The sequence below is a fragment of the Molossus molossus genome, unplaced genomic scaffold (assembly GCF_014108415.1).
Source record: "Molossus molossus isolate mMolMol1 unplaced genomic scaffold, mMolMol1.p scaffold_m16_p_3, whole genome shotgun sequence".
Taxonomy (NCBI): domain Eukaryota; kingdom Metazoa; phylum Chordata; class Mammalia; order Chiroptera; family Molossidae; genus Molossus; species Molossus molossus.
The window spans coordinates 108,496,526-108,522,319 of record NW_023425366.1 but is presented as its reverse complement, the minus strand read 5'-3'; the positions used below and the strand labels follow the sequence as shown (position 1 = coordinate 108,522,319).

At 42.5% G+C, this 25,794-nt stretch overlaps 1 protein-coding gene across 1 annotated transcript; it reads left to right on the top strand.

Annotated features, from left to right (window-relative positions):
* The first annotated feature begins 1,483 nt into the window (after nucleotides 1-1,483).
* Nucleotides 1,484-25,016, top strand: BFAR (bifunctional apoptosis regulator). The gene is made up of 8 exons (XM_036280275.1): nucleotides 1,484-1,633; nucleotides 10,935-11,271; nucleotides 13,936-14,140; nucleotides 14,737-14,906; nucleotides 17,833-17,977; nucleotides 20,402-20,575; nucleotides 22,036-22,238; nucleotides 23,936-25,016. Exons 2-8 carry the CDS (start codon nucleotides 11,009-11,011, stop codon nucleotides 24,126-24,128), a joined length of 1,353 nt encoding a protein of 450 aa, XP_036136168.1. The 5' UTR covers nucleotides 1,484-1,633; nucleotides 10,935-11,008; the 3' UTR covers nucleotides 24,129-25,016.
* The last annotated feature ends 778 nt before the right edge of the window (nucleotides 25,017-25,794 follow it).

Sequence of the window (25,794 nt, the reverse complement as noted above, 5' to 3'; positions counted from 1 at the left end):
AAGACGCTCAACATCATGAATGCAAATCAAAACGACAATGAGATACCATTTCACACCAATTGAGTGAGAAATTAGAACTTCATGCATTGCTGGTGGGGATGTAAAATAATGCAGCCACTATGTGGTTCTTAAAAAATTGAAAATAGAAGCATATGATGCAGCAATTCCACTTCTAGGCATACACCAACAGAATTGAAAACAGAGGTTTGAACAGGTATTTGTACACCCATTAATTAGCAGCAACATCCACCATAGCCAACAGGTGGAAACAACCCAAGTGTCCATCAACAGATGAATAAACAAAATGTGACATATACATACACTGGGATATTATTCATCCGTTAAAAGGAAGGAAATTCTGCTCAGTTGGTTGGAGTGTCCTCCCATACACCGAAGGGTTGTGGGTTCGATTCCCAGGCAGGGCACGTGCAGGAAGGAACTGATCAATGTTTCTCTCTCACATGATGTTTCTTTTTCTCCCTTCCTCCCTCTCTAAAATCAATAAACATATCTCAGGTGAGAATTTAAATTTTGAAAAATTTTTTAAATTTAAAAAAAATTTTTAAATAGAAAGGAAGAAATTCTGACGTGCTACAACCTAGATGAACCGTGACGACGTCATGCTAAGTGAAATAATCCAGTCACAACAAGATACTGTACAATTCCAGTTATATGTGGTACCTGGAATAGTCAATTCTTAGAGACAGAAAGTAAAATAGTGGTTACGCGAGGCTGGGGCAAAGGGAACCAAGAGGAGGTATTAAATGGATATGAAATTTCAGTTTGGGAAGATGAAAAAGTACTGATGGTTGCACAACAGTGTGGATCTACTTAATGACACTTAAAATGGTTAAAATGGTAACTTTTATATTACGTATCTTTTTACCACACACACACACACACACACACACAACGCTCATCCCTATTACCAGATTATCCTCCAGAAATGAGTTCACACACCTCCTCACTAGCACAGGTCATTACAAATCTTTTTACTCTTTGCCAACATCATAGGCAGAAATCATCCGAACGATTAATTTAACAATCTCCAGACCAGCAATTTAAAACAGGTAAGTCAGCATGAATTCTCAACGGATCAAGACGCTGTGAGAAAAAATAGTAGTATGGTCATTTTAATTTCGACTCTTCTTAATACTGTAATGGAACTTTAGACATGGTCCTCTGATTTTTGCATAAAAGTGTAAGGGCAAAAAAACAAAAACCTCTGGAAAGTACAGTGCAGACTTGTAATATTGTTTCAATTTCTGCGTAAGTCTATTTTGTCCGGATTCACAAACACCCGCCGGGGAGAAGCTAACACGCACACGCACCTTAACCTCGGGGTGTTACGATGTGGCCCCTCCACCACCCTAAAGAGGAAGAGGCGGGACCGACAGTGGTTCGCATGCGTCGAGCTCCTCGGCCAGGGAGTGGCCGCTCTAGGCAGCGGGGAGGTCGCAGGGTTGAGGGGGTTGGAAAACAAGTGCGACCTCTCCTCTATGGTCGGGAGTCCCGGGCACCTTCCTCCCCAGTCTTAGGTTACTTCCGGAAGTGAAGCTGCCACCTCCCCCTCTACTTCCTCGGGGTCCAGGGCGGGGGCAGCGGCTGGGTGGACCCCGGAATGAGCGCAGTGGTAAGCAGCCGCGCGGCGGGTAATCACGAGGGGGCGACCCGGGCTCGATTTCGAGGCGAGGTGTGGAGGGTCGGCGTGGGGTTCGAGGTTCGAGGAGGCGCGCGGGGCTTTCCTTATCCAAGCCTGGGTCCGGAGTGACCGCAGTCCTGGCCTCAAGTCGCGGGCCCCCTTTTGGCCAACCTCCCCATCCCTTACCGAGAGCCGTACGTGGGGACGGAGGGTCGCTGGGCCTCGCCTTTGTCCCCTCGAGGGTCATCGTGAGCCCAGCACTCCGGGGTTTCCCCTGGCAAGAGGAGGGGACGTCGCTTCCCCACACCTTGTAGGGGGATGACTGGGCGCCAGCCTCCGAGGAGGACCTGCGACATTGCGTCCAGAATTGATTAGGCTCCTGATAAATGCCAAGCTGGGTTTCAGGTTAATTGGCGAGGCAGTACCTGCCAAAAAACGGAACGATTACTTCCATTTTTAAATAGGGTAACGGACTCGCAGAAAGGCGAAAGCGAAATCGTACAGTCAGCTCTGTGATTCCGAGCTTAGGGGCAAAAGCCTGAACTTGTGCAAAAGGGAATTTTCTTTAATAAAAAACGACAAATGAGAGTCAGGCTGTGGGTCTAACTCAGAATCTTTGGCAGGGCAAGAGGCGGCCCTGTCAGTGCCCCAGGCAGCTGCCTTCCTACTTTAATGGAGAGTAGAAAGTGAGCCCAGAAGCTGTCTTGCCCTCCAATGTCGCTGTTGGTCCTCCCCGCCGAAGCCCATTGGTTGATCCATTGGGGATGGCCTTGATGTCACACTCTGAAAGGCCAATAGGAAGGAGGTTTACTCCCCTCCACCCCCCAGGCACACCCTAGAATCCGCACTGACTGCACGTGTGGGGCGTATGGTTTGGTTTGGTTATGGCTGTTTTGTAAACAGCCAACATGGGTGTACATGCGTTCTGCGTTTCCCGTTTCCTGCCTATCTCCATAAACTTGGTGAAAAACTGCGCTTCTCCAGGGCTGCGTTTTGTTTTTGTTTTTAAAGCTGTGCTTGGTGCTGGCACTACTTACATAGCTGGCACTCACTAAATACAACAACTAATAATCCTTTTAATGATACTTATCAACCATACAGTACACTCTTTTTTAGTATCTATAGTTAGAAGTTATCACTTGAACCTCCTTCAGCGTAGATATTATTATCCTGAACTTGTAAATGGGAAATAAGAGGTTTAGGGAGAGAAAAGGTGACCTGCTTTGGAACCCAGGTCTTTCCCATTCCAAAGAATGCTGGCTCCACTATACCAGCTTCTCCAGGGAAATTATAGTCTATGAGATGAGGAAACATGCTCAAATAAAAGTTATGCTAATGCACAGAGGCAGGAAGGATTAATTTAGATGTGGGGGACCCATAGTCATTAAGACATTCAAGTGAAAGTATATTTGGGTCTTATCAGCTGGACACTGTTGACCCAGAGATGGTGTGAAGCTGTGTTACAGATGGAGGACCAGTGTGATATGGAAAAATGAGCAAGGAGCAGGAATATGTGGGACTGGAGTATGAATAGGTGAATAGTGGGGGATAATCACAATAATAGAAGTAATTAACACCTAGATTGTACTATGTGCCAGGCACTATTCTCAGTGCTGTGCATGTATTAATTCACTTAATCAACAACTCTATCAGGAAGATACTCTGAATATCCCCATTTTACAGATGAGAAAACTGAGGAACAGTTTAAGTGATTTGCCTGAGATTACACAACTAAAAATTGGTGGAGCTGGGATTTGAACTTAGTCATTCTGGCTCCAGAATTTGTGCTCTTACTTTAAAAGTTGTGTTGATTGCTTAGCAGGCCATAAAGATTCTTAAATGACAAGCTTAAAACTATGGGGTTTAATTTCTCATAGTTGGGAAGGTTTTGAGCAAAGGAAGGGCTTAATCAGAATTGTGTTCCAGGAGGATGATTTGGGCAGTGGTGAGAGGAAGGACTGGAGAGAAGAGCAAATGAGATTAGTAGTGTTACTGAAACTTTATTTTTTATTTATTTATTTATTTATTTTTATCCTCACCCGAGGACATTTTTCCATTTTTTTGTACAGATAGAGTGGGAGGGAGAGAGAGGAAGAGAGAGAGAAGGAAACATCGATGTGAAGGGACACATCGAGTGGCTGCCACCCGCACGACCAACCAGGGCCGGGGACAAACTGCAACCGAGGTACATGCCCTTAGCGGGAACCAAACCCGGGTCTCTCCGGACCGCAGGCGGACGCTTCAACTGCTGAGCCAAACCGGCCAGGGCTGAAACTTTATTTTGTTTACACCTTACCCATACCTTGTCTGAAATCTATATTTAGGGCATATAAGTCTTTATTTGTACAGGTATACCTCAGAAATACGGCAGGTTCGGTTTTGGTTACAGGCATCATAATAAAGCAAGTATCACAGTAAAGCAAATTATAATTTTTTTTTTTGGTATGTGCCCCTAGCAGGAACCGAACCCGGGACTCTCTGGTCTGCAGGCCAATGCTCCAACAGCTGAGCCAAACAGGCCAGGGCGCAAGTTGTAATCTTTTTTCTAGTGGAGGGTCTTTGCCTTCAATTTGTAAAAAACTCAACATCTGTGAAGTGCAGTAAATTGAAGCACAATAAAATGAGATGTGCCTGTCTGGAACAGCTATATGGTTCCCAAACTTCGTGCATAAGAATCTCCTGAGGAGCTTGTTTAACATGCACACTCCTGGTCCTCTCTCCCAGATATCCTTTGGTGATATCCTCTTTCCAGATGTCATCAAACTTCCAAGGTGGTTCTGTTGGAGGTTCTAAAAAATTACTGTGAAAGGGAGTCAAATTTTTGTTGATTTGCTTTTCATTTATAGATTCTAGAGCCCAGCTTAGTTGCCTGAGATTACACAACTAAAAATTGGTGAAGTATGATAGAATTATTATTTTTAAATGTTTTTATTGATTTTTTTTTAGAGAGAAAGGAAAGGAGAGAGAGATAGAAACATTGAAGTGAGAAAGAAAGATCAGTTGGCTGCCTACTGCATGCGCCCTACTGGGGATTGAGCCCAAAACCCGGGCATGTGCCCTGACCGGGAATCAACCTGGACCTCTCAGTCCATTGGACGATGTTCAATCCACTGAGCCACACTGGCCAGGCATAATGATAGAATTCTGTGGGTTGGTTTCTGACCTCAGGGAGCTCAGGATTTGGTTGGAGAGGCAAAAACTACTCAAACAGTAATATGCAAAAAGTATAAGAGCAAGCTAAACCTGGAAAGGATACATCAGTTTATAATACATGAATCATAACAGAATCATTGAAAAACAACATTTAAGGTATGGTTTGCTGATACCTACCAGTAAGTAGTTTTTTTAATCACTTTATGAGTATATGCCATGTAACAGAAACGAAAGAGGACAGTCTCTAGAGAGAGCCAGGACACCCTTCTCAGTTTGTTCTCCTCTTGCCCAACACCACTCACAGGCAGTAAATCATAGGACCTCAAAGTTCAGGCAGCAAGTCAACATCCAATGAGCTAGCTACCTTTGTCCTAGTGATTTCTGACCTCATTCAGAAAGAGAATCTGTCTGGAGTGAAAAAAAAAAAAACAAAAAAAAAAACCCAGAAGGTTTTGTATGGTAAGAGCCTGGAAATGCTTCTTTTGTATTAATGAAAGCCAGTTTTTGCCACCTGCCTGAAGTTCACCTAAGTCTCTTTCATTGCCATTACTGACCCTTGCCTTGCTTATTTTGGGGCACATTGTAAAAAATTTCATAGTCACTAGAATTGCATGGTCACTCTTTGAACATTTGCTAATGTCTGAAGTATTCTGCCAGTATCCCCAGAGGTGACTTGGGGTGCCAGAAATGGGGTGCTCCCAGCCACCTCCACCCCTATTTTTTTTTTATCCTCACCTGAGGATATTTTTCCATTTTTTGTACAGATAGAGTGGGAGGGAGAGAGAGGAAGGGAGAGAGAGAGAGAAACATCGACATGAAGGGACACATTGAGTGGCTGCCACCCGCACGACCAACCAGGGCCGGGGACAAACTGCAACCGAAGTACGTGCCCTTAGCGGGAACCGAACCCGGGTCTCTCCAGACAGCAGGCCGACACTCTAACCGCTGAGCCAAACTGGCCAGGGCCACCCCTATTTCTTTTTAAAGATTTTTTAGAGAGAGAGGGAGGGAGAGGGAGAAACATTGATGTGATCGCTAAATATCAATCATCTGCCTCTTACACACTCCCTACTAGGGATTGAGCCCAAAACTCAGGCTTGTGCCCTGATCAGGAATCAACCCCGAGATGTTTTGGTGCATGAGACAACTCTTAACCAACTGAGCCACATTAGCCAAGTGTACTTTTGTCCTTTAAAAGTACTGCCTTTTTTTTTTTTTTTTAATGAAAATAAATCAAATACATACAGATAGTAATAGCAGAAAACATCAACTGAAATTGGTTAAGATATGGATTCCTTTTTTAATAGGTGTTTATTGATATTTTAGAGAGAGAGAAAAAAACATTGAGGTGAGAGAGATATATTGATCGGCTGCCTCCTACACACCCCTACTGGAGATTGAGTCCACAACCTGGGCATGTGCCCTGGCCTGGAATAGAACTGGGACCTCTCAGTCCATGGGACAGCAACTCAATCCACAGAGCCACACTGGCTGGGCAAGATGTATTCCTTTTGTTAGCTTTCACTTTTTGGATTTAGGATAAAATAAAACTAGCCAAATTCCTAAGACATAATCAAAGTCCATGAAGTTTTTAGTTTGTTAAAGACAATTATAAAACAGAGTTAGTGGCCACCTCAATTTTTCAAAATATGACTTACAAAATATACTTTTGATGTCAGTGGGTGATTTGTTTTCTCTCATGAAAAAATAAATTTTCAGATGTGGTAAGCTAGGAACTACTGGTACAGTCTAGTTTTAAAAGGCTAATTTGTGAGAAATTAATGTCAATATACAATGTCATTTCTCTGCAAATGACTGAAATCCATATACTTGGCCTCATTCTTAACCCCAACTGTTTGTATCTCTAGTTACTCACTAGACGTACATCACCTCAAACTTAACTTTTCTAAAATTCAACTAACCTTTCCAAGATTGGCCCCGTTTGTTTAGTGACCCATTTCTTTTTTTTTTTAATCCTCATCTGAGGATATGTTTTCCATTTATCTTTAGATAGAGTGGAAGGGAGGGAGGGAGAGAGAGAAACATCGATGTGAGAAAGACAAACATCAACTGGTTGCCTGCCGCATGCTGGACTGCAATCGAGGTATGTGCCCTTGGCCGGAATAAAATCCACGATTCCACAGGCCAACGCTCTAACCACTGAGCAAAACTGGCCAGGGCTAATGACCCATTTCTATCAGATGTACTGTTCTTTTCCAGTTCTGAAACCTAGCCAGCATCTTGGATCTTTCTCTCTAGCCACCAAAGCCCATAAATAATAGTAATAATATAGAAATACTATTGTTTTTAAAATTTTATTTATTGATTTTAGGAAGGGAGGAAGAGAGAGAAACATCAATTTGTTGTTTTACTTATTCATGTATACATCGGTTGCCTGTCGTATGTATCCTGACCAGAGATCAAACCTGCAACCTTGGCATATCAGGACAATGCTCTAACCAACTGAGCTACCTGGCCAGGACCCATAAATTATTTTCTTAACATCTTTTGGATAGATTGACCCCTTTCTTTTATCACCTCTCATTTGCTTGCCATATTAATTTTAGTCACCTCGCCCTGGCCGGTTTGGCTCAGCGGTTAGAGCGTCCGCCTGCGGTCCGGAGAGACCTGGGTTCGGTTCCCGCTAAGGGCATGTACCTTGGTTGCAGTTTGTCCCCGGCCCTGGTTGGTCGTGCGGGTGGCAGCCACTCGATGTGTCCCTTTCACATCGATGTTTTCCTCTCTCTCTCTTCCTCTCTCTCCCTCTCTCTCTGTCAGTACAAAAAATGGAAAAATGTCCTCGGATGAGGATTAAAAAATAAAAATAAAAAATAAAAATAATAATTTTAGTCACCTTAGTTCCAGCAGTGATAACAATTCACTTGTAACTTGTCCCAGCCTCGCCCTCCTTCTTGATGAGATATATCATCCTAGCTGGGCTGATCTCATTGCCTCTGAAACCTTTATGTGCTCCCACTGGCAAACCTGTCGTTAACCAGGCATGTAAGACCCTGTATCAGACCTCTATCTCCTATATCACTGCTCCCCATGAAAACACAGCATTGCCCAAGTCAGGCCCATCTTTTCTGACCCCTTGCCCAGTTCTCACTGGAAACCTTGTATCTTCCCTTTGACACTGAATCCAGATGTGATCATGAATGTACCTAAAGGGCCTGCCCCGTGTCTAAGCTCATAGGAGATGTTCAGTAAATAGCAGTATTTCTGTTATTTCCTGAGGTAATACTGTCCATGTGGTAGTTGTTTAATAACTATTAACCAAATAAAGTAGCTACTCAAAGTGATTTATTTTTCCAAAAACCTGTATATAAGATCTCTCACTTCCTTAGCAATTTGAAGAGGCTATCCAAAGTAAAGCACTTAGAAAAACAAATTTTTTTTCTTTATTGATTTTTAGAGGGAGAAGAAGGGAGAGAGAGAGAAACATCAATGAGAGGTAACATCTTTTGGCTGCTTCTTGCATGCCCCCCACTGGGTATTGGGCCCACAACCTGGGCATGTGCCCTGACCAGGAATGGAACTGACGACCTCTTGGTGCATGGGTCAACACTCAACCACTGAGCCACACTGGCTGGGCACACTTAGAAAATTTTTAAATGTTCCTAAACATACAAATAATGAGCAAATGTGATTATAAGAAATAATTTAGAATTGTCATTAACATTTATTTAGACTTTTTATTTCTTCCAAAAAAAAAAAACCAGTTTTTAATAGGCCTATACAAAAGGTTGTTCCCTCTTTACTACCATCTATTGTGAATAACTGTATTACTTTAAACATAGCCCTGCCAGTGTGGCTCAGAGGACTGAGTGTAGTCCCATGGACTGAGAGGTCCTGGTTCGATTGCCAGTCAGGGCACATGCCCGGATTGTGGGCTCGATCCCCAGCGGGGGTGCGTGCAGGAGGCAGCTCATCCATGTTTCTCTCTCACATCGATGTTTTTGTCTCTCCCTTCATCGCTCTCTAAAAAGTCAATCAAAACATATTAAATATAAATTTAAATTAACAATAAGTTGAAAATTTAGTTCTGTTGTTCTCTAAGTTGAAAATCTCCTATTAGTGTTAGGCCAAAAGTAATGCAATACAGTATATTTTTTATGATCTTATATATATATATTTTACAATTATTATAATGTCATACATTTTTATTTAGAACAACTTGGTAAGTACAGAAAACCAACAAAACAATCATGACAATTCCCACCCAACACACCCACTATTAATACTTCACAGTAATTTCTTCTAGTCTTTGTTTATAGATTTAATTATTTAAAATATAGTGTTATCGTGCTATGTGTAAAAATTTTCACCCGATAGAGAGTGATAAAATTCTCTTACCACTGCATTTGAAAATCAGGTAAATTGCTATGTGCCAGGCTCTGTACTAGGCATTTGACTTGCATTCATTTATTGCATTCTTAGCCCTGGCCAGTTTGGCTCAGCGGTTAGAGCGTCGGCCTGCAGACCCATGAGTCGTGGGTTCAGTTCCGGTCAGGGGCACGCACCTTGGTTGCAGTTCGTCTCTGGCCCTTGTTGGGGTCGTGCAGGAGGCAGCCACTCGATGTGTCCCTTTCACGTCGACGTTTCTCTCTCTCTCTCTCTCTCTCTCTCTCTCTCTCTCTCTCTCTATTTCTTTCTCTCCCTCCCACTCTAACTGAACAAAAAAAAGGTGGAAAAATGTCCTTGGGTGAGGATAAAAAATAACACCTGCCCATGAATATCTGAAACAAATATAATATTGAATGTCAACTATAACTGAAAACTAATTCTTTATAAAAAGATTGATTCAGTGATACAGGGTGACCCACATTCTAAGGTTAATATGAATTCTCTTCAAGTGGTCGTAAAAATTCTTGGAATCTTAAAAAAAAAAACATATCCTGATGGGGTAAATACTGTTACCGCCTTATTTATACATGAGAAAGCTGACTCAAAGAGGTCCAGACCCCACAACTGGTAACAGACAGAGGTGGGGTAAGAACTCAGCCCAGCCCTGGGACTTGTTTTCTTAACCACTGTGCCTATAAAGCCTAAATTGAGCTCTTGTCTGTGTGATCAGTGTGAGTAATGGAGAGTGACTTACATTTTTTCCTTTCGTAATAGCTACACTGAGAAATTCACCCACTAGTGCCTACACTGTGATAATACCAGGAATAGTATGAATAATCATTTCTTTAGCCCCTGTTTACACCACACACCATCCTAGCCACTTTACTCTCACTGTCTAATCCTCACAAGAAGTCTTGAAGGTTTTGTGCTGTTATCACCATTTCATAGTTGAGAAAAAGGCTCAGGGAGCTCAAGTAAGTTAGGCACAATCACAGAGCTAGTGAGTTAGAGAGTTGAGATTCTAACTCCGTGATATTCTCCATCATACTGCCTCATAATCAAATAATCTCCCAAGACCCAGATGAGAGAGAAGAGAATAAGGATATGCATGTGAGTGCATTACTGCCATATGCATATAAGTGACATTAGCGTGTTTCTCTGGTACCAATCTGGTCATATCCCAAGGGCATGATATGCATGTATGGGTTAATCTGAGGGAAAGGGTAATATTGAGTCATGGGGATTGATCTGGTACAGGGCACCTCAAAAACAAGGCTTCACTCACTTCTTGGAACTGCTTCTGTGGGAACCTCTGAAATAAAATGTTTGTAAAATAAATAATTACCTAATGCAAAGGCAGATTTGTTTGGACCGAAAGTGTTATTTACATGAAATGTGTGTTAATGCCAACTCCAGACATTTTACTGGGCCAAGAAACTGGTTTATTTAAAATCACACCCACTGAAAGGATTTCAATTGAGAAAACTGAGGCAAGAGAAATTACATTTCCAAAAGAAGTCAGTGAAAGAATAGGGTATAGAATTCTCCACATCACCTCCCAAGTCTGTTGAACTTTCCACTATACTGTTTTGCTTTACCTAATTTTCAAAAGTAAGACAAATAGGCCAGAAAGAAATTCAGAAATGTTTCTCTGGTTTTGGGAATGTAGATTTTTAGAAATCAAATTTGTCACATTTAAAACTTAGTTTTAATTGAATGGCAATAATCTCAAATACCTACTAAACTATTTGTCCTATTTCTGTTGCTGTTTCTTTTTTTTTATTATTCCTAGATTTAATGATGCTTTGCAGCAGTTTTCTAAGCGTGAATTTTTCTATGCCTGTGGATCCCAGAATTTGTTAAGAGATGGAAGAGTTTCAGCAAAATGACCTGAACACAGTGACCCTTGAGAAAGATGACCCTATCAAGAGCACCAGCCCTCAGATTTCTGTTAGTGAATTTTCTTGCCACTGTTGTTATGACATCCTGATTAACCCTACCACCTTGAACTGTGGGCACAGCTTCTGCCGGCACTGCCTAGCTTTATGGTGGACCTCTTCGAAGAAAACAGAGTGTCCAGAATGCAGAGAAAAATGGGAAGGTTTCCCCAAAGTCAATATTCTCCTCAGGTATGCTCACTCCATATTGGTAGCACGTACAGCTTGTTCCATGTGGTTTCTCTTAGTGCTGTAGCCATGTTTGAAAAGACTGGAGGCACAGAGCTGACCTCCACCATGGTCATTCTGGATCTGCTGGAATGTGAATCAGGGAGCTCAAAGACTTGAAAATCCAGACTCCCTTCCCCATAGGTGACTGTGATTTGTTTATTATATATTATAAATAAAAGGAAGTCTGGTTATCAGACCATTGCTTGTAATCCTTTGCCATATAACACTTATTTAGTGATTTATATTCACTGAGAACACCCTAGGTCTAATGGGAGAAATGGTATAACTACAATTCTGAATGACTGGTTTGATGCTGATTTTCATAGTCTTTGACTAAACTGTGCAGCTATCACATTAATGGAGGTAGGTTCTCATGCATAGCTAGCATCACACAACAAATGGCAAGACCTTTCAGACAGCAGATAATTCTATTCATAATGTTCGTAATGTTTAAAGTTCTTTGGGGATGTTGCTTATTATGAGGTCTTAGAAACTAAATTCCTTGTCTCTTCTGTTGTTTTTTTGGTATCAACGAAGTACCAAAAAGTTCCATGAAAACATTAACCCAACATTCCCTTTTTCACAGGAGATGTGTTTACAAACAGTTTGTTTTTACTGATCAGCCTTGTTCTACGGGAAGATTAATCTTTTTTTTTAATCCTCACCCGAGGAAATTTTTGCATTTATCTTCAGATAGAGCTGGAGGGAGAGAAACATCAGTGTGAAAGAGACACGTTGATTGGTTGCCACCCGCACAACCCCAACCGGGGCCAGGGACGAACCGCAACCAAGGTACGTGCCCTTAGCGGGAGCTGAACCCTGGACTTTCTGGTCCACGGGCCAATGTTCTAACCACCAAGCAAAACTGGCTAGGATGTGAAGGGTAATCTTAAATTGAAGGCGGGTTCTCTGATCTGTGTGTAATTGAAAATGAAAAGAACCCGACAGTATGGCCTGCTGGTTTGTCTTTTCTCTTACTATTCAACTTTACTTTTTTTGCATTTTCTGAATTAATTATTTTTAATTGATTTGAGAGACAGAGAGAAACATTGATTTGTTCTTCCACTTATTTGTACATTCATTGGTTGATTGTATGTGCCCTTACTGGGGATTAAACCCTCAGCTGTGGTGTATTGGGATGATGCTCTAACCAACTGAGCTAGCCAGCCAGGGCACAAATTAATTTTTAATAACCCAAGCAGTGTGTGTGTGTGTGTGTGTGTGTGTGTGTGTGTGTGTGTATAATTATACACACATACACATTCATTTGTTTGCATTCTTTTTAAAATATTAGAGCATTACTGATAAAACTAAAGATCCCTTTTTTGGAGGGGGGTTATGTACCTCTAGCGGGAACCGAACCTGGGACTCTCTGGTCTACAGGCTGATGCTCCAACCGCTGAGCCAAACTGACCAGGGCTAAAGATCCCTTTGATCCCTTCCCATCTTACAGTTCTTCCTTCCTTTGTCCCAGAGTAACTTCAGTTATGACTGAGTTGTGATTACTTTTAGATTTTATTTATTTATTTATTTATTTATTTATTTATTTATTTATTTATTTTTATCCTCACCTGAGGACATTTTTGCATTTAGCTTCAGAGCAGGAGAGAGAGAAGGAGGAAGAGAGAGAGAAACATCGATGTGACAGAGACACATCGAGTGGCCACCACCCACATGACCCCAACCAAGGCCGGGGACAAACCGCAACCAAGGTACGTGCCCCTAGTGGGATCCGAACCTGGGCCTCTCCACTCCACTGGCCGACCTCCAGCTGCTGAGCCAAACTGGCCAGGGCTACTTTTAGATTTTTAAAAATCTAAATATGTATTTTTATACATATATGTGCTGATAAGAAATGCAAACATTTTCTCATATCAGTGGTATTCTATCTGTATAATTCTCAAATTTACTGTTTTCATTCAACAATATGTATGTCTTGTCCAACCCGTGTGGCTCAGTGGATTGAGCATGATTCCATGGACTGAGAAGTACCCTTTCGATCCCCAGTAGGGGGCGGGCAGGAGATAGCCAATCGATGTTTCTTACATCGATGTTTCTCTCCAAAAAATCAATTTAAAAAAATTTTTTTAGCCCTGGCCGGTTTGGCTCAGCAGTTTGAGCGTCGGCCTGCGGTACAGAGAGACCCGGGTTCGGTTCCCGCTAAGGGCACGTACCTCGGTTGCAGTTTGTCCCCGGCCCTGGTTGGTCGTGTGGGTGGCAACCACTCGATGTGTCCCTTCACATTGATGTTTCTCTCTCTCTCTCTTCCTTCCCGCTCTATCTGAACAAAAAATGGAAAAATGTCCTCGGGTGAGGATAAAAAAAAAAAAAAAAATTTTTTTAAACCAATCTGTATGTCTTTAATTTATCCATCTTGATAAACAGTGATATCCAGTAAATTCATTTTTAAAACTATGTAGTGTTCCTTGTATGAATATACTATGTTTTATTTAGCTGTTCCCCTAACAGTGGACATGTAGGTCATTGCCCATTTTTTGCTGTTTTAGAAGTGCTAGAGTACTTGTATATTATTAAATGTTAACAGTTTTCTTTTTGGATTTTAAACATTACAAGTATATTTAGTAAAACAACTCTCTTGTGATTTATTTTTTCTGTTCTCCATAGGGATGCTATTGAAAAATTATTTCCTGATGCCATTAAAATGCGGTTTGAAGACATTCAGCAGAACAATGACATAGTCCAGAGTCTTGCAGTTTTTCAGAAATACGGGAATGATCAGATTCCTTTAGCTCCCAACACAGGTCGAGTGAATCAGCAGAGAGGAGGGGGATTTTTTTCAGGAGTGCTCACAGCTTTAACTGGTGTGGCAGTAAGTTTATCACTTTTTCTCTGTCCTCCAACCTCCCATGGTTTCTACTGAAGGTCAGTTCTATTGAAATACATCTAAATGATTGATGACATAGCTGCTCCTAGTAATTCAGTGCATACATTGAAATCTGCTGGGATGTATGATTCTCTGGGGATGTTGCTTACTCGAGTAGACAACATAAGAGTCAGAGCCCAGTAAATGTTAGCTTTTTCTCATTTCATCTTCCTCTCATTTTAGAGATGAAGAAATAGGTGATAGAACTGGAATTTGAGACTATGCTATACATTTTTCAATAGGCAAGGCACATGAGTTAGTCATGTTGGCCAGGCTGATGGGGTCAAGGGTGCAGTGCTCACGGGTGCCCTGTGATGAGTCCTGCTCCTTTGTCTGTTGCCTCATGGCCCAACGATCAGGAGAGAGATGAGCCTGCCAAGTTGTACTCCCCCATTCTCTGGCAGTGGTGTTGCCCTGCTTCTGTGTACAGACTTGGCATCATTCCCTTCAAGCTCAGCCTGTTCCCTGCCCCACATTCATATATTTAGAAACTGACATCTCTGACTTTTCCGTGTCCTAAAATTGCTGTCACTTTTCCCCAGGTGGTCCTGCTCGTATATCACTGGAGCAGCAGGGAATCTGAGCATGACCTCCTGGTCCATAAGGCTGTGGCCAAATGGACAGCGGAAGAAGTTGTTCTCTGGCTGGAGCAGCTGGGCCCTTGGGCCTCTCTCTACAGAGACAGGTTTTTATCTGAAAGAGTAAATGGAAGGTGAGGATCAAAATCTTTATCATGTCACTGACATTTTCTTAAAACAGCTTTATTAAGATATAATTTACAGCCCTGGCTGGTTTGGCTCAGCGGTTAGAGCATTGGCCTGCGGTCCCGAGAGACCTGGGTTCGGTTCCCTCTAAGGGCATGTATCTCAGTTGCAGTTTGTCCCCAGCCCTGGTTGGTCGTGCGGGTAGCAGCCACTCGATGTGTCCCTTTCACATCGATGTTTCTCTCTCTCTCTTCCTCTCTCTCCCTCCCACTCTACCTGAACAAAAAAATGGAAAAAATGTCCTCGGGTGAGGATTAAAAAAAAAAAGATATAATTTACATACTAGGAAATTCACCATTTCAAATGTGTAATCAGTGATTTTTAATATATTCACAGAAAGGTGCAGCTATCACCATAGTCTAGTTTTAGAACATTTCATCACCCCCAAAAAGAAAGCTCTTACCCTTTAGTAGTCAGTCCTTGTTTTCCCCTCACTCTGCGCCATGCACCACCTTTCTACTTTCTGTCTCTGGATTTGCCTATTCAGAGTATTTCATAAAAATGGAATCATAACACAGGTGGCCTTTGTGTCTGGCTTTTCTCTTAGCATCATGTTTTCAGGGTTCATCCAAGTTGTAGCATGTGTCAATGCTCCACTCATTTTTATGGCTGAATAATATTCCTTTATGTGGCTATACCACATTTTATTTATCCATTCTTCAGTTGATGGACATTTGGGTTGATTCCATTTTGAGGCTATTAAGAACAATGCTGCTGTGATCATTTATATACAAGATTTTATGTGGACATATAGTTCCATATTCTCTTGGAGTGGAATTTCTGGGTCATATGGTAACTCAATGTTTATTTAGCTTCTTGGGAAACCATCAAAACAGTTTTCCAGAGTAGCTGTACCATTTTATGTCATTGGCATTTTAATTTGTTGCTTCCTGATTATAAAAGTGACATATATTTATTATTTATTTGAAAATAATAACACAGAACTAAAGGATATTTGAAATGAAATACCCTTGGAATCCTCTTGTTGTTTTTTTTTAATCCTCACCTGAGGATATTTTTACATTTATTTCCAGGTAGAGAGGGAGGAAGGGAGGGAAGGACACATCTACTGGTTGCCTCCCTCACAACCCTGAGTAGGGCTGGGGACTGAACCACAACTGAGGTACATGCCCTTGACCAGAATCAAACCCACAACTCCTTAATCCAAGGGCCGATGCTCCAACTGCTGAGCCAAATCGGCCAGGGCAGGAATCCTACCCTTTAGAGAGAACCACTGTTACCATCTCCCTGGATACCTTTCCTCATTTTTTTTAATGTTTATACAGACATACACATAGGAATGTATATACTTATTTAAACTTAAAATAACGGTTGTACTAAGCAGACCTGAGTCTGTACATATACATAAATATAGGCACATATGTATATATGTGTATATACTAGAGTCTATTTAATTGATCTATCAAAACATATTTGGGTTATTTCCCTTTCTAGACAGTTTCATATACATTGTAGCAAGTACTTGGAGGAACTCATTGGTAAATGAGGAACTCATCTTTCGCTGGGCTCTAAGGAGGCCTGCTTCTGCCCATCAACAAACCTCTGCCCCTTCCTGAGCACTGTCCATCTTTATTGGGTGTCCCTCCCTCCCTTGGAGGGACCGTGTAGGGATGTTACTTAGAACACCATGCAGTGCTGAGAATAGCTGCTTGTTTCAGACTTGGAATCCACTCACTGCCAGGCTGCCTGACTGTCCCAACCCAACCCCAGTCACTTTTCCCCCCCTGAACTGAGCTTTCGATATTAGACTCGCCTTTGTGGGAATAGAATGCTCCCATTGTAATGATCTGGGATTTTTTTTGTGTGTACCCCTTTCCCCAACCCAGAATTGTGGTTTTTTAAAAAATTACCTAATTGCCCATCTGGTATGGTTCAGTGGTTGAGCATTGACCCACGCACCAAGAGGTTGCAGGTTCAATTCCCAGTCAGGGCACATGCCCAGGTTGTGGGCCAAACCCCCTGTGGAGGCCATGGAGGAGGTGGCCAATCAGTATTCTCTCTCATCAATGTTTCTCTCTCTCTCTCAAACTCAAAGAAAAAAATTTAAAAATAAAAAATTACCTAGTTAATACAACATATCTTTGCATTCTGTCTTTCTTCTGGAGGATAGATTCCTAAAACTGGAATTGCTGAATCAAAGGGAGTAAACCTTTACCATTTAAATAAATATTACCAAATTACCTATGAAAGGACATCAGTATATATTCCAGCCATAGCTGTGGTGGGCTCATCTGTCAGTACACAGGGATTTTTTTTTTATGATGAATCACTGTGGAGGTGGATTTGTGTTTTCTGATGGAAGGGAACAGATGAGAGATCTACAGTTCTATTATTATTTTTTTGAGCATGGCTTTTATGTTCATTCATTTTTATGTGTGTTCATTCACTTTTCTGTTCATTCATTTTATTTATATAAATATACTTCTATGTCATAATGTTTTTTTGGCTTTTTTTCCAACTTTTTTCTGTACACACACTTTAAAAAACAGTAATGTGTGAGAGGTCAGAGTGCATAGCTGAAAGATCAGTGGTTAGGAGCAAAGCAGACCTGGGTGTGCCTTGGATAGGTCACTTGATTTCTCTAAGCCAGTTTTCCCATTCACAAAATGAGCATAAGGCCACCTACGCTACAGAATTGTTAAATGGATCACTGATGATTTATGAAAGTATTTTCATATAGTCACTGGCAAATAGTAAGGAGTCAGTTGTTTGCTGTTATTAATTGTATTTCATATATTAAGTTTCTTGTCTACCTCAAGGCTAAAGTACTTGTGTTGATAAGATGGAATTCTGGAAAGTTTACTTCCAGTACAAAACCTCAAAAGAATTCTCCTATCCCCTTCCCCCCCACAGATTGCTTTTAACTTTGACAGAGGAAGAATTTTCAAGGGCTCCATATACCATAGAAAACAGCAGCCACAGAAGAGCCATCCTCATGGAATTGGAGCGTGTCAAAGCACTAGGTGTGAAGCCCCCCCAAAATCTCTGGGAATATAAGGTGAACTCTTTACTATTTTTTTAAAAATCAATTTTTTTCTCCTTTATTGATTTTAGAGAGAGAGGAAGGGAGAGGGAGAGAGACATCGATGGGAGAGAACATTGATTGGCCACCTCCTGCATGCTCCCCACTGGGGATTTCGCCCACAACCTGGGCATGTGTCCTGACCAGGAATTAAACCGGCAACCTCTCAGTGCATGGATTGATGCTCAACCACTGAGCCACACCGGCCAGACTGAACTCTTTACTTTTTTCAATTAAAAAAAAGTATAGAGCCCTGACTGGTGTGGTTCTGTGGTTAGAGTGCCGGCCCTTGGACAAATGAATCATGGGTTCGATTCCAGTCAAGGGCACGTACCTCAGTTGTGGTTCATCCCCAGCCCTGGTTGGGGTCATGTGGGAGGCAACCAGTTGATCATTCGATGTGTCCCTCTCATGTCGATGTTTCTCTCCGCCCCCCCCCCCCCCCATTCTATCTGAAGATAAATAGAAAAAAAAATGTCCTCAGGTGAGGATTGGAAAAAAAATAAAACTATAGAGAACCCCACTGGTATGGCTCAGTGGATTGAGCATCCTCCCATGGACTGAGAGTCCCAGCTCAATTCCTGGTCAGGGAACATGCCCGGGTTGCGGGCTTGATCCCCAGTAGGTGGCATGCAGGAGGCAGCCCATAGATATTTCTCTCTCACATTGATGTTTCTCTTTCTCTCTAAAAAATTCAATAAAAACATATTTTATAAAAAAGTAGAGAGAACAACATAGCTATCACCTGCCTGCCCACCACTTAAGAGAACATCACAGACACAATTGAAGCCCCTGCCTCCCTACCCTCTCTAGCGGTCCCACACTCTGATAGCTGGGCTGCACATCCTTTCTGGGCATGTTTCCCTACTTGTATTATGGGTATGTATCCACAAGCACTAGGAGCATTGTTCTATAAGTTTTGTTGTTAATCCTCACTCCAGGACATTTTTTCCATTGATTTTTTTACTTTTTTTCTTTTATTCTTAACCAAGGACATTTTTCCATTTTTTTGTTCAGATAGAGTGGGAGGGAGAGAGAGAGAGAAACATCGATGTAAAAGGGACACATCGAGTGGCTGCCACCTGCACGACCCAACCAGGGCCGGGAACAAACTGCAACCGAGGTACATGCCCGTAGCGGGAACTGAACCCGGGTCTCTCGGGACCACAGGCCAATGCTCAAACCGCTAAGCCAAACCAGCCAGGGCTCCATTGATTTTTTTTAGAGAGTGAAAGGGAGGTAGGGAGGGGAAGAGAGAGTGAGAGAGAAAAAGAAACATCAATGTGAGAGATATATATCAATTTGTTGCCTCCCGCATGTGCCCCAACAGGGCTGGGGATCAAACCTCCAACCCAGTTATGTGCCCTTGACCAGGAATCAAACCCACAGCCCTTTCTGCCAACGCTCTATCCAGTGAGCCACACCAACCTGGGCTAACATTGCATTTTGTTCTGTGTTCTACTAGACAGTTTTCTATGCATCTTTTACTTATTTTTTTTTTTTTATCCTCACCCAAGGACATTTTTACATTCATCTTCAGATAGAGTGGGAGGGAGAGAGGGAGGAAGAGAGAGAGAGAAACATCTATGTAAGAGAGACACATCGACTGGTTGCCTCCCACACGACCCCAACCAAGGATGAACCACAACCGAGGTGCCCTTGACTAGAATTGAACCCGTGACTCATTGGTCCAAGGGCCAGCACTCTAACTGCTGAGCCAAACTTGCCAGGGCAGTTTTCTATGCATCTTTTAAATAATCCTTTGGTTTATGTATTTCTTCTACAAATGTTTATTGCCATCTGGTGTGACCCAGGTGCTCCCCTGAACAAGGAAGGCCTTGCTTTCATGGTGCTGGCACTGTTAAGATCAGGTTACTACATGTCTTCCAATCTTTTTTTTTTTCACTTAACATTGTATCACAAGCATTATCCAAAACTTCTCATATTCGTTTTTCAATGGTTAAATATTTGCTGTAACTTCATTACTTAAGTTGAAGATTTTACTTTTTCTGTCATGCACAATGCAACCCTAAACATTTTGTGCACAGGACCTTCTGCACTTCACTTCAGATTATGTTTGTTTAGTGCCCACTAATAGATTGGTTAAATTAAACATTTTTAAGACTGATACATTTTGCACAATTGCTTTCTAAAAAAGTTGTGTTCTACTAATAGTGCCTCGGAGTATGCTTCTCATTCCCCACTTCCTTCCCCAGCTGTGAAGAGAGATTGGATCTTTATATAAGATAGCCGAAAGATTGATTACTTAGTCTCTTCTCACCATTCATTCATTGTTTATGCAAACCACACAAAAAAGGGCTTGAGGTTGCTGATGGAGCACAGGTGGGAGCTGGCCACTATGGTTGTAATATGGCCTTGTGCCCACTTCATCCTCTGCAGGCTGTGAACCCGGGTAGGTCCCTGTTCCTGCTGTATGCCCTCAGGAGTTCCCCCAGACTCAGTCTGCTGTACCTCTACCTGTTTGACTACACAGACACCTTCCTACCCTTCATCCACACCATCTGCCCTCTGCAAGAAGACAGCTCTGGGGAGGACATCATCACCAAGCTTCTGGTAGGTCTGCAGTGTGCCTTGAATGAGATTATTCTACCATTTTTCAGTGTGGTACAGGACTGAAGGCACGGGTATAGACTGTCATGGAAGAGCAAATAGCACCCAGCTTTAATTTGAATTTTGCAAAGAGAGCCCCTACAAAAGAAAATAAAGAGGAACTTTTCCACTCCAAGAAGCCTGTTTTGTATCCTAAATTGTATAGAAAGGGGGCTGCCCTATGGACTTGAAACATTTGGGGGGAACCGAGCATATTTTTGTTATAAAAAAAGATAGGATGGGTCCAGATTGCCTGAGGGTTAGATTTATGGGCCTGCCAGTTTGATAATCTGTCTCTCAATAGGATCCCCAAAGGATGGTTACTTGTCTACCACAAGGCAGGGGTGGTATCTGTCCTGTTGGCCTCAGATCAGTAAGCCATTGTCCAGCTCACTGATGGAATTCCTCATGTCACCCGAGATGGTTACCCTCTGTGGCTCTTGTCTCTTCATTTTGACCCATTGATCCTTCAGAATTATTGGTGGATTCCATTGACACAGAGTGATTTCTCATGTCTAGTTGGTCAGTTGAAGGTACATTGTCCTTTGCATTGCTGCTCTTGGGGCAGTCCCTCTGATCTGTTTATATCAAAAGGTCATATGGGTATAGGAATTGTCATATATGATCCACACCCATAAATGTTGAAATAGAATTTCTGAGTCTCCTAATATCCTTTTTTAAACATTCCAGTCAAGTACCTGCCTACCTGACTTCAGCCTTGGATATAATTTAAAGCCTGCTCATGAGCCCTTTGCAGTGTTTCTCTAATTACCATTTTCCAGCTGTTACCTGCCTTTGCCCAACTGAGAGCACAGAGACCCACCTGATCTTTCCATTTTAACAAGCCCCAACAACCCCTGCCTGCTCAGGCTAACTTGTTTCCTGGAATACTCAGTATCTGTTCCATTGTACACAGTCTTGCTGAGCTTCCATTTGCTTCTGGATGCCTATGAGTTGTTGAAATACTTTTGTTAATTATCTGTTAATATCTGTAACAAAAGTTTTTATTTTCCCCAAAATTACTTTTTCAAGGTTTGTGTTTAATTTTTCCATGACCTGTTATCATTCTACCACAGCTAAGATATTAAATTTCGGAAACAGCTACACCTGCAGTGAAGATGAAGTTAAAACTGGTTAATTTTTATTCATTTTAACCCCATTTTTTATAACTCATGCTTAGATTTTTACTTCTGACCTTCCACAATTATGTAACAAGCAGCTCAGTTCAACCTCTTTGGTAACATTTAGCCAATGTAAGATTAATTATTACAAAGTGAGTTGATGGATGAAAATTTCATTTTAGATTGTTTTGGGGGAGTGTTTTAATAAATGTAAATTTCACTGGAATAACCACAATATTATATTTTGTGTAAAAGTCACTCCTCATAATTTTTGTATCTATTATTTGTATGTTATTTTTAAAGGATCTTAGAGAGCCCACATGGAAGCAGTGGAGAGAATTCCTTGTCAAATACTCCTTCCTTCCATACCAGCTAATTGCTGAATTTGCTTGGGACTGGCTGGAAGTCCATTATTGGACGTCTCGGTTTCTCATCGTCAATGCCATGTTACTCTCAGTTCTTGAATTATTCTCCTTTTGGAGGATCTGGTCAAGAAGTGAACTGAAGTAAGTGTGTTTTTATATTGGAGATGGTTGGAGCAACGGGGACTAGAAAGGTGTCTTTGAAGCAGTACTTAGAAACAAAGACTCCTCATGTTCTGGTTTCAAAACACTTAAGCAGCAAATAGGAAACATTGCCTTGTGTTTGGGGGTGGGGAGGTTTTTATGGTGCTCACAGTTAAAGTGTTTCTCCATCTATCTTTTCCCCACATAATCTACCATATTAGTCCTGGGGGTTGAAGGTGTACATGAAGGATTTTAATAATTAGGGAATAAACAAGTGGAAAATGAGGGTACTTTATGGAAAACAGCATTATGGCAGAGTATAGAGATCTGATGAGGAATCCTGGGGGCATGAGTTCTAATCCTGCTCTGCCACCAACTGGAACACTAATAATTTCTCTGGATTAATGCATCAAATGAGAGTTGAACTAGACAGTCATGAAGTAGGACTCTTGGTTGCAAGTGACAGAAACCAACCAAAATTGGCTTTCCTAAAAAGGGAAATGCCCGCCCTGGCCAGTTTGGCTCAGCGGTTAGAGCGTCGGCCTGCGGTCCAGAGAGACCCGGGTTCGGTTCCCGCTAAGGGCACGTACCTCGGTTGCAGTTTGTCCCCGGCCCTGGTCGGTCGTGCGGGTGGCAGCCACTCGATGTGTCCCTTTCACATCGATGTTTCTCTCTCTCTCTCTTCCTCTCTCTCCCTCCCGCTCTATCTGAACAAAAAAATGGAAAAATGTCCTTGGGTGAGGATAAAAAAAAAGGGAAATGCCCAGCTAAGGCTTCCTGCATGGTTGGTCCCAGAGACCCAAATGCTGTCATCCTGGACTCTGTCTCCCTCAGGCAGCTCTCTTCATGTGGGGGCCTTTGGTCACTCCAGGCATAGATCTGAACAGCTTAGCGTCCCTTGTGCAAGGTGAGCACTTCTTTCCTGTAGTACTTAAGGAAGTCTCAAGGTTCACATGCCTTTGCTCTGATTGGCCCAGCCTGGGTCACATGCTCACCTAAACCTGTCACTTGGTACAGGGGAATGCAGGGCTCTCTTTGTCCAGGCTCAAGGCATGCATTCATTCCCCCATCCAGGGGCTGGCTTCAGCCCCACCCAGACCTCATGGAAAAGAATAAGGGAGAGAGACACCCCAAAGGAAAACTCAGGTGTTTCCAGAAGAAAGGGGGTGGCTGTTGGCACATTATCATACCAGTATCCTTGAAGCCTGAAACATCTTCGGTCTCAAAGGGCTCTTGGCTTCATCAGTCAGGAGCAGCCTTATAAATAGTTCTGGGAACCTGAGAAGAATCTCCCTCATTTCAATTCAGTGAACTCGTTTCTTTTTGCACAGTTAATTGAGCCCCTACTGTGCCCCTGGCTCTCTTCTGGACACTGCAGATCTTTTGGCAAAGACGACATTCTGTACTCTGAAGGCCTACAGCCTAGCAGAGAATATATACAAATGTGACACAGCGATGCAGCAGGTGGGGTTGGGCTATAATGGGGATGCCTCACCTGGTGTTCATAGTGCCCTGAGGAAGCACCGCCTAGGCAGCGTCCTGGGAGTTGAAGATGGGCAGTGGGGACAAAAAACAAGATCCTTGCAGCACGGGCAACCTGACTGCATTGGGAAACAGCCCAGGGTCTGAGCACTTTGGTGTTGTCTTTAGACTTGCCATCACCGTTCTACCTCTCAAATGCTTCTCTTATTTTTCAGGACTGTGCCTCAGAGGATGTGGAGCCATTTTTGGAAAGTATCAACACAGGGGCTTTTTGTGGCCATGTTCTGGCCCCTCATTCCTCAGTTTGTTTGCAACTGTTTATTTTACTGGGCCCTGTATTTTAACCCAATTATTAACATTGATCTTGTGGTCAAGGAAGTGCGACGGCTGGAAACCCAAGTGTTGTGAGTGGCACTGCCCAGACTCTGAGGGACTCTTCCAGCCTCCCTGACATCTTGAGCTTTGATGCTTAAGTGGGCGGGGGGAGGGCGGGAGTGGACGTCCTATTTTTTTCCCCTAGTAAACAAGGTGCTGCTTTCTCTGTCAAAGGCTATAACCAGGTCCTCTCTCCCTCTGCCTGTGTCATTGGGGTGGCAGGGACTGACATCTGAGAGCTGGGCCGACACAGCAACAGCACCTCCCACCTACCTGCCTTGCTCACAGCAACTTGGGAGGCCCCGTCCACTATGGCTTACAAGGACCCAGGGTTCTCAGAGGATGTGGTGTGGGTGACATCAGAAGGCTGCCACATCATCCGTCCTACTTGCCCTTACCTCAGTGACTGACAGGCTCCCAGGGCAAGTTGGAGTCCTGAGACCAAGCCCAAGACCAGGCTTGTTGGGCCCCAGCCTATCCTCTGAGACAAGTTTAGGAAAAGAGATTTTGTCATAGGCATAGACAGTTGCACACAAAAAATACAGAGGAAAAACTAAAATCCAATAGATAATTCTGTCTCATTGAAGAGTTGCTAGAAGGTTGAAGGATTCAGTTTGAGACTGGAATGGTGGTTAGACTCATCCTGTTTCCATCTTCTAATCATTGAATATTTGGATCCCTTTGTCTGGGAGGGGAAGTTGAATGGAGTGTCAGGATATTAATGGAGGGTAGTTCACATCAGGTTGAGCTGCCTCAGTGCTACTTTGAATTGTTTTGGCCCTGGTTGGGTGGCTTAGTTGGTTGGGGCATCATCCTGTACACCAGAAGGTTGCGGGTTTGATTCTCCGTCAGCGTGTGTGTGAGAAGCAACAGATCAATGTTTCTCTCACATCTATGTGTTCTCTCCCTTCCTCTCTCAAATCAATAAAAAATTTAAAAAAGATATCCTCCAGTGAGGATTTAAAAAAATTGTTTTGTTTTGGGGTTTGCTTTGTTTTATTTTTAAGAATTTAATCTGTAAAACCCAGGATAGTCCTTTAGTTCAATGAAACATTTTATACATTGACATCACACTGTATAATCTTTATCATCTTGTTCTGATATATAAAACAGCAAGTATACTGACACCAAATGCTGTCATTGTAAATATGAATGAGATGAACTCTGCCTCTTACTTCCTTCTAGTGTGAAAACAGCAGGTGATCCATCTGAAGATGGGCCTCGCAGAGATACGCTCGCATCTGAAGGGATTTTTTGTGACTCCATGAACCATTCATTCATTAATCCTTTGTATCTGAAGATTTCACACAAACTTTGCATCTGAAAGTTTTAAGAAATTACTTGAAATAAAAATAAAAGATATTTTTTGTAAAGACAAAACTTCTATAGAAAAAACATTGTTTAGAAAACATGATGAACATCTGAATTGCTCAATACAACCTGTTAGTCATGTTGAAGTCCCCTTGCCTGATGGGAACATTACCTGCTTAACACCTATGACCTGCCAGAGACACTGACTGACGACACTGCAGTTTGGGGACACTGCAGTATTTGCACATCCCTGGTCTCCGGCCTTGTGGGGTTAATACTCTTTCCAGATAAAGAGATGGAGGCTGGGTGGCACTGGTGGAGCTGGGTCCAGGCTGGACCATAGGTTGCCAGACTCCCAGTCCGGTGCCCCCACTCCACTCCCCACATC

Excerpts from the sequence above, each read along its gene's own strand:
- BFAR (XM_036280275.1), top strand. The coding sequence starts at position 11,009 with ATGGAAGAGTTTCAGCAAAATGACCTGAACACAGTGACCCTTGAGAAA. Across the intron at positions 14,141-14,736 it reads CAGCTTTAACTGGTGTGGCA|GTGGTCCTGCTCGTATATCA; the intron begins GTAAGTTTATCA and ends ACTTTTCCCCAG. Across the intron at positions 17,978-20,401 it reads AAAATCTCTGGGAATATAAG|GCTGTGAACCCGGGTAGGTC; the intron begins GTGAACTCTTTA and ends CATCCTCTGCAG.